Source organism: Diabrotica undecimpunctata, chromosome 6 (assembly GCF_040954645.1).
Source record: "Diabrotica undecimpunctata isolate CICGRU chromosome 6, icDiaUnde3, whole genome shotgun sequence".
Classification (NCBI taxonomy): domain Eukaryota; kingdom Metazoa; phylum Arthropoda; class Insecta; order Coleoptera; family Chrysomelidae; genus Diabrotica; species Diabrotica undecimpunctata.
The window spans coordinates 15024392-15046312 of record NC_092808.1 but is presented as its reverse complement, the minus strand read 5'-3'; the positions used below and the strand labels follow the sequence as shown (position 1 = coordinate 15046312).

Sequence of the window (21921 nt, the reverse complement as noted above, 5' to 3'; positions counted from 1 at the left end):
TTCCACTTTTCCTCCAACATATTATGCAGCTTCTTCTGCAGCGTTGTCTGTCTCTTCATTTCCTTGAATTCCAATATAGGATGGTATCCAGAAGAATATAATATTTTATCCAATCATTTTAGCGGTACGAACGTCTTGTTTTATCATGATGACCAAAAGATTAGTTGGGTAGACATATTGGATTTACTGTACGGAACTGAGAGTCTCTCAGTATAATATAATTGGTATTATTGGATGCATTGACAGCAAGGGCGGTCTGGTATAGAGCGTATAGTTCAGCAGATTAAATGGAGTATTTTGAAGGGAGTTTGTATTTATTTGTCGATGATGGGGTTATGACTGCAGCACCAGTACCTTCATTTGATTTAGATGCATCTGTGTATATATGTGTATAATCCTTGAAGTTGTGAAGCATATCATTGAAGGCGGATTTGATTAACTGTGGGCTTCTTGAATGATTGTCGAAAGAAATGAGGCGGGTTATGCACTGAGAATTCTTTATTTGCAATGGAGGAATTGAGGACGATTGGAAGGGAAAGCAAGCTGGGAACGTGTAGTTTAATTGACCTAAGTAGCTTCTAATCCTGGCATAAAAGGGTTTGGCCGTTCTTGGTTTATTTGTGAAGAGATTTGGGAACTTTTCTGTAAAACAGTTTTGAATAGTAGAGTTTTTTGAGTTAGAATTGATTTTTGTGGCGTATGCTACACTTAAATAGAGTCTTCTCTCTTATAGGGACGGTTCACCTACTTCACAATAAATACCTTCGATTGGTGTTGTGCGAAAAGCTCCAGATATCTATATATATATATAAAAGAAAGTCGTGTTAGTTACACCACTTATAACTCAAGAACGGCAGAACAGATTTGGCTGAAAATTGGTAGGGAGATAGCTTAGAGCCAGAAGATAAACATAGGATACATCCCGTTCGACAGCGTTCCCGTGTGACCTGACATGAAACGTCAGTCACTATAAAACGTGGTATAACAAAAAAGAATCAGACTTGGAATAACAAAACGCAAATGACAGCTATGTAATTGACGTAAAATGACAGCTATGTAATGACGTATGGATGACAATTTGATATTTGTAAGAAATCAATATTAAAACTATTTCTATTAAATAAATAATTAACAAGTGGATTGAAGTGAAGTGAAGTTTAATTAATAATGCCGCGACCAAGACGATTGAATCTTTCCCGACAAAGCCGTAATTGAAGTGAAGTGAAGTTTAATTAATAATGCCGCGACCAAGACGATCGAATCTTTCCCGACAAAGCCGTAATGCAAGAAGAATACAATATACTGCAAATGAAAGGACTGAAGAAGAACAAGAAATTGCACGTGAACAGCGCCGCGATAGTATGGCTCGACTTCGTGCTTCTCAATCACAAGAGCAAAGTGTAGCAGCCCGTGAAACAGCTCGGTTGGCAATGCAGAATCGTCGAGCGAACAACAGAAGGCAACAAATAGATAATTTGCGACGCAGAACAAGATATTTAGCTGATTTGAATCGAGCAGCGTCTCGATACGATTGCAGCAATGATTACAGCTTGCATCCTAGCGTTTGCATTGGGCAAATGGACGTTGTTTGCGAGTATTGTGGTGCATTAAAGTTTTCCGGAGAAACGCCTGGATTATGCTGCCTTAATGGTAAAGTGAAATTGCCAGTGTTGACTCCGCCACATGAGCCATTGTATTCATTGCTTTGTGGCGAAACACAAGAATCAAGCCACTTTCTTGCAAATACTCGAAAATATAATAGTTGTTTCCAAATGACGTTATTTGGGGCAGACATTATCGAAGAAGGAGAATTTAATCCGACATTTAAGGTATTTATTTTTGTACTTACATAGAATGTAGTTAAAGAATAACTTACTTTATCTATTGGTATGTATTATATTTGCTAATACTGAACTCTACTCTCCCACAGAAAAAGTGTTTATAACCCAGTTAATACTGTCTGGTTTTTATTTTGTAGATACAAGGACAGATTCACCATCGAATTGGATCAATACTACCTTTCGAAGATACACAGAATAAATTTTTACAAATATATTTCATGGGCAACATGGAAGAACAACTTGATCGACGCCTAGGGATCAATGCAGGAATGAAGCGAGCAATTATTCAAGACTTGCAGTGTCTGCTTCAGTTGGTCAGGTTGTTTAAGAGTGCTTTAGAGCGCATGCCAAATGATGACTATAAAGTTGTCATCAAAGCAGATAAACGACCATCTGGAACACACGAACGCACATTTAATGCTCCAACAGTAGACGAAGTTGCCATCCTGATTGTTGGTGAACAATTGGAAAAACGCGATATTGTGCTTACACGTTGCGATACTGGGCAACTGCAACAAATATCTGAAACTCATCGATCATATGACGCATTGCAATACCCACTGATGTTTTGGCAAGGAGAAGATGGATATTATTTTAATATTAAAATGATAAATCCATTGAATGGTAAAGTATCAGTATCTTAATAATGGTTAATGTCTGTATTATTTGTCTTTGAAATGGTTAATTATCAAATTTTTAATTTCAGGTGAAGAAACTACAAAGAAAGTTAGCTCAATGAATTATTACACATATCGTTTGATGATTCGTCAAAATGCTGACAACTATTTGCTGCGGTTTCGTCGATTGTTTCAGCAGTATTGCGTTGACATGTATGTAAAAATAGAAACGGAACGTTTAATATTTATTAGGTTGAACCAAGCCAAACTGCGTTCTGAGGAGTACATCCATTTACGTGATGCAGTTAGTACTGAAGGAAATGCAGCTAATATTGGTCGATTAACTATTCTGCCGGCGACGTACATTGGTAGCCCAGTCATATGCATGAATATGCACAAGATGCAATGACATATGTTCGTCATTACGGCCGGCCAGATCTCTTTATGACTTTTACCTGTAATCCAAAATGGATAGAAATTACTCAATTGCTGCTTCCCGGACAAACATCAAATGATAGACACGACATCACAGCACGTATATTCAGGCAAAAAATTCGGTCCCTGATGAACTTTATTGTTAAATAACGCGTCTTTGGAGATACTCGATGTTGGATGTATTCAATCGAATGGCAAAAGCGAGGCCTGCCGCACGCACACATTCCTATTTGGTTAGTGGAAAGAATTCAGCCTGACCAAATAGATGATATCATATGTGCCGAGATTCCTGATCATGAAGTCGATCCAGACCTACATGATGTTGTTACTACTAATATGATTCATGGACCGTGTGGTGCCATCAATCCCCAATCACCTTGCATGGTCGATGGAAAGTGCTCTAAACGATATGAATGATTAATGTAGGTATTTAATTTTTTTTTGTATTTTTTCCAAAAAAAAAACACAATCTGCTTATTTATTGCCATTAAGGCGGAACAAAGTTCGCCGGGTCAGCTAGTTATACATAAAGAGAGATTGTGAAAACAATTAAAGTAAGTAAATAAAGTTGTAACAAAATATATTTTGTATATTTTTGCCTTTGCAAAGATCATTCGCGTAGACTCGTGCTTTCATAGGCGATTTTAGATTTTTGAAAATACAATCGGTTGCCAGTATGAAGTCAGATAGTGTTGTGTTTCGTTTAACTAATCACTTATTAGATGTTGGGCGTATCATATATTCAGATAATTTTTATATAAAGTAAAATAATATAAAGAAAAATACACATTTGGTGGAAAATTTAAAGCAAAACAGAAAACTTATTCCGAAAGAAGTGATGGGTGCTGATTTAAAGGAAAAATAGATTAATAAGATGGAGAGTAACACAGGTTTAGTAGCAACAAAGTGGGAGGACAAACGCGAAGTGTTTATGTTGAGTATAAAGCATACTTGGTATGTTTTAGGCAGACGTCGATCAAAGGGGAGAAATAGTTCAAAGGTCAGTTTGGGATGTCGACTGCAATAAGAGCAAATGATTTATAGATATATCTGAGCAACTAAAGTCCTACTCTACAGCATTACAAAAATCAGTTAAATGGTACCGTAAAATTGCGATAAAGGTTCTTCTAGAGTCTTCAGGCGTATTGTCAACGCCTATATAATTCACCAAAAGTAACCAATAGTAAAATGTCCATCACATCTTTTAAAGAAATATTGGTTTGTCAATTGGTAGATTACTCTAGAGACTAACTACTCCAGCGCAGCAGACGTCACGTATTCATGACGGCCACCATCTAGAGAAAATGCAAAGTTTGGCCAGAAGAAGATGTGTCACATCTTGTTTACATAGATTAAAACTCTCTTTTCTCGTTTCAGTTGCATTCAGTGCAATACATTCTATCATATTACTGCTTTTTAGAGGTTCGTAAATGTAATCCATAGACATTTCTACAAGTGATATATTTTTTCATTTATTTCTTAATTAGAAAAATATTTTGCCAGTTCTAAAGGACATTTATTGATCTTTTGTATACAAATCTTCAAACTAAAACAGTTCATTTGACATTTTGTTCATTTTTTGTTCTTGAAACGATACGGTTAATTTATTGCTAATTCATTCTACGAATTGATGATTCTAATATTGTTAATCAGAAATTTTACTACTTCACAGTAACTACTTTTCTCGCAAAATTGCTAAAGATATAGGTTACTGTAATTGTAAGGTAAGATCAATGACGTACAATATAAATATATTTATTATAATATGTCATTGGCTTTACCAAAATGAAATAAATTTAAAACTAAATAAGATTAAATTAAATTAAATAAAGGTACATAGAATTAAATTAAATTACATAAAAATTAAGTAAAATTAAACAAAATTAAGTAAAAGCTATACCTGTAAAAACGCTGCTATACCGTTTCTGCTTCATTTCCCATGTATAATCCCATACGAAAATGATAAAGTTTATTCTGCTCATTTTTTGAGCCCTTTGTGGTGGATGTAGAATAGTTTGTCGGATCGTGACGTATGATATATCATTGAAAAGAAGAGGGGGGGGGGATATGTTGAGACAGAAAAAACACACATTACGGCATTGCTAAGAGGACATTACCTCCTTTGTTATTGGTCCGATTAGAGCATGTGATACGTTAAATGTAAAAGAAGGATATCACGAATATATTAAGATAGAAAAAACAAGCAAGGCGACAACCAAAAGAGCGCTACAAAGTGTTAAACGTAAAATTACATACGAGATATCATAGGGCACTATAGATAAAAATAGATTTACTAGAAGACAAATTTTGATTTATTGACATAAAAAAGGTCTCTGGCTGAGTACAAAATAAACAACTGAATGAAACCTACCATGCGGCATAGAAAATGAAAGGGGAGGAAATAACGAATATATTAAGTAAGAAAAAACACGAAGCGACTACCAAAAAGTAGTATCTTTATTAATAATGAACGTATTGCGACATACGAGATATCTTAGGGTACTATGAATACAAATAGATTTACTACAAATCACATTTTGATTTATTGACTTCAAGAAGGCCTCTGGCTAAATACAAAATAAACAACTGAACGAATGCTAACATGTGACATAGCAAATCAAAGGGGAGGATATAACGAATATATTTAGATTCTATATCCACTTCTATTATTTTGAGATTTTATTATTCTGAGGAAAGTATATTCGCCAAAATATTTTATGAGTAAAAAACAATAAAAACAATGAGTAAGGAGAAAAAAACAGAAAGTACTTGGACAAAGCATATAGGAGATCGGAAAGAACGGGAAACATTGATAGAAAAAATGAAACGTTAAATGAAGTACACTGAAAAATAAAAGGAATTAATAAACTAAAGTATATCTCAGGGCCGCCGCTACCTTGTGTGCCAAGTGTGCATCGCACACAGGCAGCCAACAATAGGGGCGGCCAAAAGCAGTCCACTGATGATAATACTTTTTTAAAACGAAAATAAATACAAATAATTAAATAGTAATGTGAACTCTAATATTCCAGTCTAGAATCCAGATATCTACAAAAGCTAACATAGAAGAAGATTTCTCTAGCTCCTCCACCGAGCGAATTAGAAGAAGAAAAGTGCATTTTGAGTATGAAGGAGCTGATGAACCTATATTTATTATCTCCTAAATTGTCATATAAAATAAATTTTTATTTTAAGATTTTGGATGCTGCCATAACAGCAATTGAAGAACGGTTCCAATTACTTCAACAGTACACAGACATTTTTAGTGTAATATATGGCATAACCAAAGTTAAAAACGTTGATGAATATAAAACCAATTGTGAGAAAGTAAATCAACCCCTTACAGACGTAAACAGCTCAGAGACTGACATTAGTGCAACCGATTTATATGAAGAAATTAAAGCTATTCAACCATTTGTTTCCGCAGAAAAAATTCCTAGTGATATTCTTGAATATATTTACGAAAATAATCTTGTATCAACATTTCCCAACTTAACTATAATAGTACGTATATTCCTAACTCTACTTGTTACTGTAGCTACGGGTGAGCGGTCGATTTCAAAACTTAAGATTATTAAAAACTATTTACGATCGTCAATGAAGCAAGATAGACTTTCTGCTTTAGCAATGTTATCTATAGAACATGAAGTGTGTGCGACATTGGACATTAAAGATATTGTCAAAAAGTTTTCCGAGACGAAAGCCCGAAAAGTGCGTTTTTAGTTTTTTTATGTGTTTATGTTTCTATTTACGGTTTATTTTAATTAAATGGACGTTTAAATTAGGATATTAGGATATACATATTCTGGACGTTAGATAATGGTTATTAAATTAGGATAAAGGACGTTTAAATTAGGATATTAGGATGGGATATTAGGATATTGGGATATACATTAGGATAATATATGGACGTTGGATCATGGAGATTAGTCTAAATGTTCAAGTAAGTATTTATCTATTTGCAAATTATTATTGATATATTATACATCTGCACATTTCTTTAAATAATAGTATGTATGTCTAAAGTGTTGGAAGGGGGGCGGCAAATATTAAGTTGCACACGGGCGGCCAATACCTTAGCGGCGGCCCTGGTATATCTAATGCCTTTTATAGGGAATAAGAACAAGCTGAAAGAAAAAAAATGAAAATTAAATATTATTTTTTCCTACTACCTTCTTTAGTGGTGTTTTTTTTTTTCTCGATTTCTATATATCGAAAACTAATATTAATATTACAAATCACACAGTAGCTAATAAGTGGCTAAGGTCTTATGTTTAATGCAACAGAATCATTATCAAGATCTTTTAAATGAAATTGAAATACATTTTTTAGGTAACAAAAACAAATGCAATTAATTTGAGCGAATCTGTTAAATGTCAGTCATTGTGATATGCAATTGCACAATATAGACCAACTACCCGACGTTGATAATCAACTGGTAATGATTTTAACAAAATTACTTTCACTGGACAAGTATAGTAGGAGAGCCAGTGATAAATCTATAATATTGGGTCCATCTATAATAAGATATATGAGATTGACACGTTTTTTATATGTTATTTTGATAGATTCTTTAAAAAAGAAAATAAAAACTAGATGAATATAAGTTGCTGTAAGTATGAAATAAGTAAGAGGACAAAGTAATAAGAGAATTCGAACGAGGCAGAAAAAGCTTTCAGTTTCATAATTTGTCCTAGTATAACTTGAATTAAATTTGTCATAAGATTTTCTCTATTTATTACAGTGGCTGCACTAAGACGCGGACGGACTGCAAAACAATAAATGACCTTTTTTTAGTTTCATTTTGTGTCTCAATATTTCTTGACATAGAAAAAGATTTTAATAAAGTCTAGCACACAGGGTTACCATATAAATTTAAAAGTCATTTACCCGCTTAACTATATCTCAGCTTTAAATATTACAGTACGAGCATTAAGTTAAAGTCTATGATGAATTACATGATTACCATAAAATCATGACAGGAGTTATGATTATACTGCCAATACCTCTCTATCCGATGACCAACTAATTCTACATTTTTATCATCATGAGAATTATCTCAACATAATGCAACATTGCAAAAAATCGTGGCCCTCTATGAAAAATAAAAGAACCAAATACCCTACCGAAACTAGTCTGGACATATGGCATAGAACTACGAGGATGCAGTAAACATCCTTCATAAAATAAAAAAAAGATTAAAATGATAACAGGGCAAATGCTGGTAACAGTGAACAATTACTGAGTAAAGCTCTTCCCTTTACATTATATTAACTGGTTTGGCAGGTTGTTTTTGTGCTCTATTGGAATTTATGATACTAACTACCAGTGAATCAAAGCGCTTCTTACAAAGATAATAATGTCAACCAGACTTAATCCTATTCTTTGCAAGAAAAAAGATCCAAACCTCTTCTTTCAAATAAAAATAGGATTACCGCTAAAATAAACCAAATCAGAGATAGGGCATAATCAATATTGCTTGTAATATAAATTAGAATATCGAAATTTTGAAAACAGCGATAATTGACTTACTTAACAGGGATATTATTTCAATTTCTCTAATCATAAAAGCATTTAGGAGAGAGGAGAAAGGAAGGTTGACAAAGATGACGCTCGAAAACACAACAAATATGGTTTACGCAAATGGTCAAAAATCTTAAACTTTTCTAATAAACCAAAGCATGAGACAAGGTGACGTCTTATTGACTACACCATATCATTTAGTTTTAGAAAATATCTAAACATAAGGTAATTTCAAAAAGGTCCACTACAAACATCAAAACAGCAGTGCCTATCCTTCAAGGATGACCTGGTTCTCTTAATAAGATACCTGAAAACTGGAGAAAGCGACAAATAATAGAAGTTTTTAAATCAATGAACTAAACTAACTAAATATTTGATGATAAGTCACTGATCCAGCGAGAAACTATATGAATTCAAGGGCACGGCAAATTTTACTTATCTGGGGGGGTCAACATCAATAATAAAAATAAAAAATCGTAAGAAATATAGAGTAAAGTCAACAAAGGACGTAGAAGTTAGGAGCGTTAAAAGGCAAAATCAGAAGTACGCTCTATAGAAATCTTTATAGGATAAGTAATATTATACGGATGCGAAGTACTATATAAATGAATGGAAATAGGAAAATAAATCTTCTACTTATAATCCGTTATAAGTTTTTATTAAAGTTGGTAAAAGAGAATGGGCTACCGGTTTTGCTGTTTACAAACTTTTACAGCATCTTCGGGCCTTCAAGAAACTAAGGCTAAAATACCTGGTGTATATACACATGTATGTTAGCCTTAGTTTCTTGAGAGTCTGGAGATGCTGACAAAAGTTTGTACACAGCGAAACAGCGAAACCGGTAGCTCATTCTCTTTTACCAACTTTAATAAAAACCAATAACGGATAGTGAGTAGAAGACTAATAACATTCATGAATAAGTGCTCACACCAGCAACCCTTTCATCATCATTACTATATAAATATTCAGAAACGAAGATTAAAATATAAAGGAGAAAAATACTAGGCAAAATATATGTAGAAATCAAAGACGACGGAAAGTGCCGAAGAATAAAAAATAACGAAATAATGGAAATTGTATTCTTACAGTGACGGAACCTAGAAAAAGACAAGTACTTAGAAAACATTGGCTGATAGTAATGGAGAAATATTTAGAGAAGAAAAACGTTAAAAATTTTAACATTATGGCACAGAATAAAAGAAAATAGGAGGGAATCTCTGACTAAGCCCTAGCTAGTTTATATATTATCATATAATATATATTGTCATGATTCTATAATGCTTTGAATGTCCAAATACATTAAAAATAAAAATTTACAGAAAAAAACAAAATGTTTTATGTTTTACTATATATTTAGATAAGTAGTTTCACAGTGTAATTTAGTGATTATTTATTCGGAGAAAAAAAAAGGACAATGTTGTAATGCAAGTTAATAAAACTTTCTCTGTGTGGGTTCTAGGAATATTAATAATATTCTTTAGGCTTCTATTTATTCAATTTAGGTAGGATAAAAAAAGTCTTGGGGGGAGAAAATTGAAGAAGCGGATTAGCTAGGAATTATATAAAAATAGCGGAACAAGACCCTTTTACTCAACATCTACGTTTGCATCTACGGTTCAACCTTGAAAGCATTATCTTCTTCGCTCTTTACGCAGGTTGAACCGTAGGTGCATGACGGGGTAAAAGGTTAGTTCTAGCATCTTTCAACAGCCTCTACTAACAGGATTTGAATTTGCGATTCACCTAATGCTATCAAAGAGAAGAGTCTCTTGACTTGTTGTTACTTCGTATAGATGCCGCTGCTAGCATACCAGACTGTTATTTTAATTATAATGGCCAAATACTACACTGCATTTCATTTGAACTTTTCACACATTTGAAGTGTTCCTGATGAGGAGTTGAATATATATATATATATATATATATATATATATATATATATATATATATATATATATATATATATATATATATTGTTATGATGTGTTTTTTGTTTTGAATGATGAGCAATGAGTATTTTTAATAATATAGGGTTTTTATCGCGGTTCTCAAAGAATTAGTTTGTAAGTACTTTTTTAAATTATCTTTATTATAACTATTATGAAACACACATATATATCTAACCTAGCCAATGTAAATTTAAAATAAACTATCTTTAAATTGATACTCTTATAAAACTAATTAAATTCTATAGACAATGTAAAATTTAAACAAACTATCTTCAAAATTGAAATTGTTATAACACTAACTAAATTATATTAACAAAATTTTGTACCTTTCTTTCACTGAATGCCTAAATGAACTGTTTTCCACTATATATATTCTAATCACCACTGAATGTCTTCGTACTTCGGTTATCCTTGTTTTTGTGAAATTTCTTTTTCCAATTATCAGCTTCTACCAATTTAAGATATATTTTTCTTCACCAGCATTTATACACCACCAAGCAAACCAGCAAACAGCATTTATATTTATTCTTCTTTTCAATATACCAATATCCAATTATTATAAGTTGATTTATACTAATCTCCAACCATAATATAATTTAATTTCTTCCAATATACTTTTTTTAATCTTCAATAATTATTTGTGTATAATTATAAATGTGCATTAAATTATATGCATAATTTTTAATCTTCATTTAACTCACTATATCAAACTATTGGACTATTTGTACTTGATTCACTGACTCCAACTAACTTTCATAATAAACTGGCCTGACTTCTGACTAAAAACTGCCATCTTGAATCCAAATCACGGTTATTTATATCTTTTGGATATTCTAGAACCATCTCGTAAGATATCATGTTCCAATTTGTTCTATTACCTCTATATAGATGTTCTCGAAAAAAATATCTGTTCGATCCACCGCCATAATCATTATTTCGAGAATGTTCGACCGTAAACAATAGTCAAATTCTGCACTCTGGAGAAATCGTTAATGTTCCATTGATAATTTTGTTGACATTTAGGCTTTTCAGATCAGAATAAACATTCAAATTAGTAACTAACACTCTAATTTAATAAAATACACATTTCAAACAATATAACCCCACTTATATTCGTAAAATTCTTAAAATGACACTTAGGAATGGAGGGTATAGTGTGTTGCCTAGTCACATGGCTCACTTAAAAATATCTACAAAATCATAACTACTAAAATACAACTTTTTACAATTATTATATGCTAATTTCTTAAAATGCCCTCACATAAATAATTTTTATAAAATTCTCTAGTATATAACTTATTTAAAACAAGCAAATATCTAATATTATGTAGTATATAACTTATAAATTATTTTCTATAAACCCTAATCGTATCAGTATATATATATATATATATATATATATATATATATATATATATATATATATATATACATCTAGCGGTTAATGTAAGCTCCGTTCTAAAACGGTATTATACTAACTCCAGTAAAATATACACCGTGTATACTATTATCTGAGTAGCGCTTTATGTAGACTCCGACCAACATGTAGGATTAAGTGGACTCCACAAAAGGATAAACCATTTATGGGATCCGTATTTACCATTCTGTGTACATTTCTAAACTCCTGCGATGTTGCCAATAATTGTATTAGTAGTAGATTTTCAAATTTTACAGCAGGTACACTTTGGAACTTGAAATTTATTTAAATATCCATCAATTTAGTCATGGAGGAATTTCAGGATTATTTGGCTAATGAAGTTAAATATAAATTGTTAACCGACACATAACTTTAGTTTACTTTTTAGTTTTAATAAACAAGACGGTAATTTATATTACTTGCTTTATATATTTTCAAAAATAAAGTGTCTATTATAAACTTGGAAAAGTTAAGTTTCCATTTTTATTAATTAGTATTTTTTGTTAAAATGCATTGGCACTGAAACATTTAGTCCATAAATGTACGTACATCGGATAGAGTAATCGTGTAACAGTTTATGAAAGTAGAAGCCCCTTCGGTAGGATTATAATGTTTGTTACCCTATTTATTCAAGAAAACTGTACAACAGGAAGGTCTTTGTAATTTTTCGATTACTGTAGATTATGACATACAATATTTGTTTCATTTCGTAGTTGAATTTAAACTACAATAATTTATAAATCAATCTTTAATGACATAATTTTTTACTGTCTAATTTCAATAGGTATGTCGATTTTTAATTAAAATATTTAATGCATTAAAGTCGCGTAGAGATTTTCACTAAACATTTAATTTTAAAGATATTATTATAAAAGTCCAAAAAAAGTATAAAAGTCTAGGGAATTTAATATCCCACTATAGATTTGTTTTATAGATTATCGTAAAGCGTTCGACAGAGCCAAATGGATACACTTATGACTGATACTAAAAGAATTAGGTGTACAACAACACCTAATTTTGCTTATAACTGAACTGTTCGAATACACTACTGGACCATTTAAACTAATATTAAAAGAAAATTGAACTTCAAATGGTAGATTAGCTAACGAAATATAAGTATCTGGGAAAAATCTCTCAAACGATATTAATATTGAAAGAGACTTTAAAGAGCATCTGACACAGCATGCTAAACCGTAAGGCGCCTTAACCAAACAATATGGATATTTGAGAAAAATTATAGCTCGTTTCAGAAAGAATTGTAAATATAACATTAATCTAGATTAAGAAGAAACGCTGAAGAAAAAAACAGTAGCGGTTAGCCTAAATAAAGAAAGGCAAAAATAGATTATATTTGATGTTTTGAAAAAATCGATCCGAAAACCGTATGAAAAACATGTCATAGTATGGAGATCGTGCGCGGCGATGCCTCTGCCGTCTGCCTATATCGGAAACTTTTACTACCATTTGACTATTTGTGTACGATTTTGTGTAAGGTTAAGTGGCACACCACAAAAAGTGTTTTTATTTTCTCTTTTGTTTAATAATTAAAATGTATTGCTATACTTTTAGATGTTCCAAAAAAAACAAAGGATAATAAACATAAATTATGAGGTACAAAATTCTATTATTTTCTATGCGTAAGTTATTATAGACACATAGGCTATCACACAGTTAAAAACTATGAAACCTACGAAAAAAATACAGTAGACTATGACTACATTTGTGTTTTAGCACTATAGTAAGAACAAGATAAAAATCTAAATACCTACATAATTATATTAACGAGAAGTTAATAAAACTTTTGATAGTTATCAGTAAGAGAAAGCCCATTTCAGACTAGATTATGAAAAATGTTGTTGGTTTTACAATATCAGGTACATTTATATAATGATAGGAATACAAAAATAAAAAAACAACTTGCTTTTTCAAAACAACAATCAATCACTTCATTTTATCACAAAAACTTAAAAAAATTGCAATGTAATTGAACCCATTTTGTGAGCTATAACACTCTTATGCGCTTTAGGAGCACAACTATCAGCTAAATGTTCTTCATGTGGGAGTCCTGAGTAATAGTACTCCAACATGGTTCTCCTGTAAATTGTCAAACTTAGTCTTAGATAACAACGACAACCTTCTTAGTATTTATGTACAAGATACCGTCTACAATTATGTGATTATGTGTACGTGCCAATATTCTTTTAAAAGAGATTAATAAAATTCGCGGGTAGACACCGCGACATCGGTATGTCCCGTAGCGATAAATTTACCATTTTATTGTAATTAGCATTTAAAAATGAAATTTTCATCTTTCATACAAACATCGATAGTTTTTAGCTATGGATGTATTTGGGTCACACAATCCTGTAGCAGATTTAGTCTAAAAAGTTTTATTTTACGCACAATTAGCACATTGGCTCTGGAAATGACCTATACATATACATTATTAATTATTTCCAATCAAGATTTTTAAGCAGCTCTGCACCATTGGTTCATTTTTGTTGCTTTTTTATTTGCCCTTTCTTTTTATCGTCATCATTACATAGCGCTACAACACTGGGTGAGTCTTCGCTAACTACAACTTTTCTCCACGTTGATCGGTCTTCTATGAATCTGCAATCAAATGAAATATTAATTTTTTGAGATATCCGATTTTGTGTCCGATCTAACTTAGTCAATAAAATTAATTCTCCTGGACTTATAAGAGCTTTCTTCATTCAGTATCTGTTCCTAATCTATACGGATTTGTAGCAGTATAGTAATAAAACCTTATTTGTTTTAGTCATTCTTCATAATTCGCATCACTATATTAAAATAGGTCTGAAGTTGTTCTTTATTTCTTCAGTGGCTTTATTATTAACTGTGATTATTGATCCAATATATTTAAAGTCTTCCATACTTTAAAAAACGTAGTTTTTGACTTTAATGTTTTATCTAAATTCATTGAATTGGTCTCTTCTGTGTATTTGCTTGTATTTGGTTTTCACCTCGTTGATTTTAAGTAAAACTTTTTTCATGCTCTCTGGACTTTGTTGAAGATGTCGTTTAGGAACGGGAGAGAGTTTCCTATGAAATCTATATCATAAGCATCATTCTAGGAGCTGCTTTGTTAATTGACCGTTAATGGATTACGTGTTAAAAGGACGTTATTTCTATTTTGGCAAGCTGTTCGTTCATTTTTGATTTATTTGAATCGAGAATCTGTATTTTATTAGATCTCTGGTTTATTTATTTATATCTCTGGTGTTTTGTTTCCTGTATCGTTATTACAAGGAGTTTGCTGGATACCGAAATAGGGAATCCAGTGGTACGTACATGATCTTTTGATTACCAACATTAGAAAATTTGTCTTACTGTAAAATCGTGATGATTTTACTAGAAAATATAATGTTGTTTAATAATAATGAAGTTGTTTCGCTTTGCCTTCTCCATCGAGGTCGCAGTGAGACTGCTATCGTTATACCTTCTGGTATTTAATATTTTGCCGGTTAAGCAACAATTCCAAGAGTTATTAACTTGGTACTGATATCTCTGCTTCCCGATTTTAGCAAGCCATTAAAACTGCTACATTCATGCTTTCTATTATCCAACGACCAGCCAGACGATTATATATAATAGCCAAGGAAGGTTTTGGCAATTTAATAGGTTTTTTGTGTGTTAGAATATAATTTCTCCAAAAAAGTAAAGATTATCTATCCGCTATCCGGATTTAATCCATCGATTAAATATTAGAATACTATTGAGTAATGCTATTACATACCAGCAAAAAAAACGGTATAATAGTCAGTAACGCGAAAACCAGATAAATGTTCATTAAAAGACAAAAGAGACGATGTAGAATAGGGCATATAACGTAACAATAGACCCATATAATTTTGAAAGGTTTGAAAATTTAAATCCAGAAGTGTAATACAAACTACTAAAATCAGGATATAAAAAAACAATGTAAGTAAAACTCACAAGAAAAGCCCCAGAAATGTTTTACGACCGGGAACTAATGCTAAGGTCAAACAGGAAAATAAAGATTGGATTAAATTTTTTTGCTTAAAACTTAGCATTGCCAGCTTGTATTCTGTTATTCTCTTTTGTAGTGTTTTTGTTAAAAGTGCTCTTAAATCCCAACTATTTAGGCTGATGAACCATTTTAAAGTTGTACTGGTCTATTAAAATATTATGTCCTATTCTGTTTCGTAGTGCTCTTCTTATGATAGCCATATATTTTTTTTATTATCGTTGATTTGGAGGACCCTTTTCTGCGCTTTTTCTATTGAATGTATTAATGTTTTTTTGTTACTAATAATTATACTCGCTACTATATTAAACTCATCCTCGAAAGTCCGTATAATCTGAAGACCTTGATTATTAAACTGTGAGATTTTCTGTATTAGCTTTCAGGGCGATGCTTTTCAAAACGATCGTAAACACGATTGGAGATACGGCATCTTCCTGTTTGAGGTAACTGTACATTTGAAAGTAAGTTGACAGTTATTTCCTTAGGTATGCCTAGTTCTTCCATAGCATTTTAGTTACAATCTTATAATTATATCATATGTTTGTTTAAAATCTATAAATAACTAGCTTAATGTTTTTTTATTCCCATTTCATTTCCCATAACATTTTTCATTAAGTATATAATGTTCCTAACTTCACATTAATCTTTCCTGATTTCACATTTGTGGTTGCTGTATGTCAAAGAAGACACCATTTTCCATAGCGGGTGCTATGATTCCAATGGGATAAAGTACAACCTACATATTTATTGCCAAAATTACTTTGCTGCTGTATCGAGTACCGTTTACTGGTATATGAATTTTGTTACGAATTTATCTTGTGTGCTGAACTCTATCAAATCTTTTACCGCGAATTGAAAAGCTCCTTTATTTATAACATTTATTTTTAACGTTCTGTGGAATATTTTACGTTTATCTAAATAAGTATTTACTATAGTGTATAATAGTTGTAATTTTATTTTACTATTTGTATCTATATAGGTATAATTTATAATATATGAATTGTCTTATATTATACAAAATCATCCTATTTGTGTAAAGTGATATTTATGTGGCAATTAGTTGTAAAGTCATTAGTCTGTCCTGTCGTATCAAATTTTCCTGATAATTTTTGTAGACAAGCGGTTTAGTTTATGTAATATAATATCCCCAATTGTTCTCATAATATTTAGGTTTCAAAACAGCTGTTACCTACGCTAATTCATTCACCTTTTTAAAGCACTTTGTCCAGTTTTCTGTAAAAGCATATTTATTTTACTTGTAGATTACTCCTTGTTAAAATTAATTTCTTAGGTAAGCCTTGTTCGGCATTAGTATTCTATGGTTTCATTCTTATGATTATATCATGTGTTTGTTTAAAATCTATAAATAACTAGTTTAATGTTTAATGTTTTAACTGCCTAATAGTGAATAATTGATCAACGATTTATTAAGTTGTTCTAATTCCACACTAATGGTCTCCTATTTGATAGTTCACCTATTCACTCAATCGTTCCAGGTGTATTAGAAAAAATACTGTATATCCTAATTATTAATATATAGCTTATATATAGCTTTTACCGCTACAGTTTGTGCAGTACATTTTATCATCACTTTTGTGTATGGGTATACTTTTCAGCAAGTTGGTACTTGCTCTTACTTCTAAATTGACAGATCAGCTGTTTAACTGCCTGTACTGAACTTTCTTTTTTATTTTGCAAATATATATAAAAATTAATAAAAACCACTCTGACATACCGTTGATTGAAATATTGGATACCCTATACTATTTATTCAACGGAAATACTAAGATCACACGGGGAGAATATTATGGGTTATTTCTGGTTTGGTCAAAATTTACACTGAAATTACTAACAAGAGAGTGCTCTCACTTCCACATGTTGAAATTGATATATAGTACCAACAGATGCTAGTCATATACCACCAGCACTAATAAAATGGAAACTATCAAATTAATGTAAATTTCATTTAATTTCATTTAAGGAAACACACCTCAAAAATATTGAAAATAAATTAAAAATAGCTTAAGCGTTATAAAAGTAACAGAGCAGCAAAGCTCACAGCATGAGAATAGTGCCTCGTACTTTTATATAGAAATTTGTTGACAGACAAATATTTATTTTTTTATATACTAGGTTCTAAAAAAAGTGTACTCAAAACAAATAAATATTATCTAACAAGTGTTTTATTCCAGTTTCATATGAAAGCACCAGATATTAGATATTATAAATTTCGTCATAGGTGCAAATTTGAAATGAAAACCAAATGATAGAGCATATAGTGAAATATAAATATCTTAGCCCTCTATTGCCCGACTTTTTTGTAAACTTTTTTGTTTATAAAATGTTTTAATTTGTATATGTGCTCAAATATCCATTTACAACAACTATTAATTTTTTTAGATTTTTTAAATTTCGTTTGGGGAGAGTTTTGGGAGTGTTTACCAAAAACTAACGAATTAAGTTTTATACTTATTTATTATGCAATTCAAAAAAACAAATATTTGTAGTTGTAAAACATAAAGCAACTTTACATTTATCGCACATTACTTTAGAAGTATTACAGCATCCTGGTTTTTCGCATCTTCCCTTTTTTTCAGAAATTACTGGCCAGTGAAGGGTTTGGTCAAGCCTAACTTCCTTTGGTAGGACAATAGCAGTAGATCCTCTCCTCTGTTTTTTTACAATTTCGTTCTCAATTTCACTGAGCCTGGGACGTCCTTTGTTTTTAATCTGGTCATTGCTTGCTAACAGTACGCTACATAAGTGGTACTTAAACTGTAACAAAGGCAACTTCTTTTTAATTTCAAAGTAATTACAATCACGACAGCAAGGGTAATCACAATCACGAGGATGCAACAACCAGCTGTTAACAACAGCTAAATCCAGAAGGTGAAAAAATATTTTTAGATAACACTTTTTAGATCTTATGTCTGTTCGGTAAAAAGCAATTAGTGAATCCATAAGATCGACACCTCCAATAAATTTATTATAAAATTGCACTGAATTTGGACAGCATACAATAATTCTTGATTTTTGTTTCTTATTCCACATCTTGACTAACGAAGTAGGCTCAGAACCAACAAATGTACTAAGCAAATGAACCGGTTTATTATCGTACCACTTTAACGCTGTTTGTCTTATGCCATCTACTGTAGCGTGCTTTTCTTCTACAGTACCTCTGCTCTGTTTCTTTATATTCTTGTCATCAGAAAAATGGCAATAAGGCAATCTGTTTGGAAGAACAGTTCCCAAACATTGCAGTTCACGTTTTTCCATTTCAATCTGCAACTGAATGCTATTGAATTAGTTGTCAAAATATACTTTATAGTATTTGTTTGGTTTGACTATCTCACACAATCTTATTACTACATTACCGCTGGTGTCTACATTAGGCAAATGAAGAGGATGTTTAACAGTTCCTGTATATAATTCCCAGTTATAAACAATACCGTTGCTATCACACAAAACAAATGCCTTGTATCCCCATTTTTTGGGTTTGTTCTTCATATATTGTTTTAAAGAATGTGCCTCTTTGAATGGTATCATTTGTTCATCAATACACAATTTTTCACTCATTGGAATACTTTGAAAATTTTAAAATAGACCGTTGATGAATGGTCTAATTTTGTATAACTTATCATTATTGTTGACCATATTTTCGTTATTATTGAAATGCATTTTAGTTTTTATTTCTTCCCAGCGATTCCTAGATATAGTATCGACTATTTAAGCAACACGTGTTTCCTTCTGCCAAAATGATCTTGTCCTTGGCAAGCCATATATTGACATCAGTAGAACATATCCAATAAATTGGTTTAATTCTGCTAGTGTCATATTCAATGGTTTATTTATATTCTTTTGCAGTGCATACAAATTACTTTGTTCTACTATGTTTTCCAGCATATTGGTAGATATCATCTTTTTAAAATAATGTAGAGGGGATTCCGGTTCTAATAATTTGCATGTTGGTGAATTACCTTTCCATTCTGGAATTGGAAATACTGTTCGGAAACCACTCTTCCACTGAATGTTTTTTACGATCATTTTTGTTCAGTGTGTTTTTCTGTTTTATCGGTATCGCCCTCATCTTCATCTTGGTCCAAATCTAAATTGGTATCCTGGTCTAAATTTGCTTCGTACAAATCATCTTCATTTTCCATTTTATTTGATCCTGGATCGATTGATATCTGAGTACCTCGAAAATTCATTATCACTTTCTTATTATCTAAGCAACATATCTGTTTTTTATCACAGTACTGAAACAACACAATAAAATAAACAAATGTCAACGGTAATCAATATCTAAATGCTGATATAATGCCTCTGTATGTATTTTAAAATATATTGTACACAATTTATAACAATAAATCACGATCGAAAATACAAACTAATAAGGCAGTCATGTCCATTTGACATACTGTTAAACATTTCCATATAGGTTTTGTCATAGGTTCATCGAGTGTATTAAAATGTATAACCAAATGTTGCCTGAAATTAACAGAGGGCATACTAGAGTCGTAAATTGTTTTAAAAAAGTTTTCTGCATCAAAAACTCCTTTGTTGCCTTGAGTACACACGGGGCTATAGAGGGTTAAAATAGCTGTATTGAGCGAGGATAAGGTTATTGATGAGGAAAAAAAGACCTATCGCTGAGGAAGTGAGAAAGTAATTGGCAAACACAAAGAGCACTTTAATTAAATTAAATGAAATATGCATTACAATCTATCATGACACACATATCTTGATACACATGAAACAAGACAATTAATAAACACGTTAAGAGAATCTTAAGAAATAATAACCAAAATTTAATTTTTAGTACACAAAAGAAATAATGATAAACAGAAGATACACAAATTAAAAAAACGTTATCCCCTTATTGTACGCAAGAGAGATACCTCTAGGAAAAATCAAAACGATCGAAAATATATACCAAAACAACACAATAAAAGTAAAAGTAGAAGAAGAACTAACCGACCCTATTAAAGGTGACAATGGGATAAGACAGGGATATTACCTGAGTCCTCTATTATTCAACCTGATTATGGATGAAATAATAAAAAATAAGAATTAAAAAGGGATACCAAATGGAAGAAAAACAAATTAAAATAATCTGCTGTGCAGACGACGCAATACTACTCTTTCACAGTGAAAATGATTTACAACGTATGCTGCACCAATTTCATATAACCGCCAGAAAATTTAACATGTTAATTTCCCCAAAAGAGACAAAATGCATGGTTACAAGAGCAAATTTACTAAGATGTTAATTGGAGCTGGAAGGTCATATAATAGAACAAGTGTTAGAGCTTAAATATCTAGGCATCACATTATCTAGCTACGGAAAGCTCGAAACTAAAGTGGAAGACCCAGTGAATAGAGCAAACAGAGCCACAGGCTGCCTAAATGAAACATTATGAAGAAATAAAAATATCGGAAAAGAAACGAAAGGCAGAATTTACAAAACAGTCATCAGACCAATAATGACATACGCGGCAGAAACAAGATCTGACACAGAGATGACCAAAAAGATATGAAACAGCAGAGATGAAAACACTTAGAAAAATTGATGGTAAGACACTATGGGACAGAGCTAGAAGTACAGATATACGACGTAGACGCAAGGTGAAGAACATCAAGAAATGGAAGAGTAGAATGAAACGATCGTATAAGCCGAATGACAACAAATAAAACAATAAAGACGGCAAGAGACGGTTAACCCTTAAGAAGACGATCAGTAGGACGACCACGAAAACAATGGAAAGGCAACTTACTGGAGGCACATTGAAAAACAGACAGAGTTATGTCTATATAAAAAGAAAAAGTAGAAGAAGAAGAAGATACACAGGATAAACATTAAAATAGTTGCAAGAAAGATAAAATAAATCAGTCATATTAATGTAGAATATCAGAGGACAGAGTGTTTAGAGAAAATAATGAATGTCATATTAATGTAGAATAGCAGAGGACAGAGTATTTGTCATAGCTTTGGACAAGTGCCCAATTGAAAAAAGAACACAGATCGTTCAAAAAAGACGGAACTCTAGAAAGAAAATAGAATAGATTTAAAAAAATAAAAGCATAAACATGTCTTTTTCTACTTTTTTAATATTGAAGATACGTAAGT

At 31.6% G+C, this 21921-nt stretch overlaps 1 protein-coding gene across 1 annotated transcript in view; it reads left to right on the top strand.

The window, feature by feature from the left end:
- The window catches only part of LOC140443028 (uncharacterized), a 79555-nt gene that overhangs the window by 25431 nt on the left and 32203 nt on the right, over nucleotides 1–21921 (top strand). Inside the window, exons 4-7 of the mRNA XM_072534056.1 lie at nucleotides 1253–1829; nucleotides 1979–2465; nucleotides 2548–2762; nucleotides 6089–6332. Of these exons, the coding sequence (XP_072390157.1) occupies nucleotides 1253–1829; nucleotides 1979–2465; nucleotides 2548–2762; nucleotides 6089–6332 (1523 nt within the window). The remainder of the gene's footprint in view (nucleotides 1–1252; nucleotides 1830–1978; nucleotides 2466–2547; nucleotides 2763–6088; nucleotides 6333–21921) is intronic.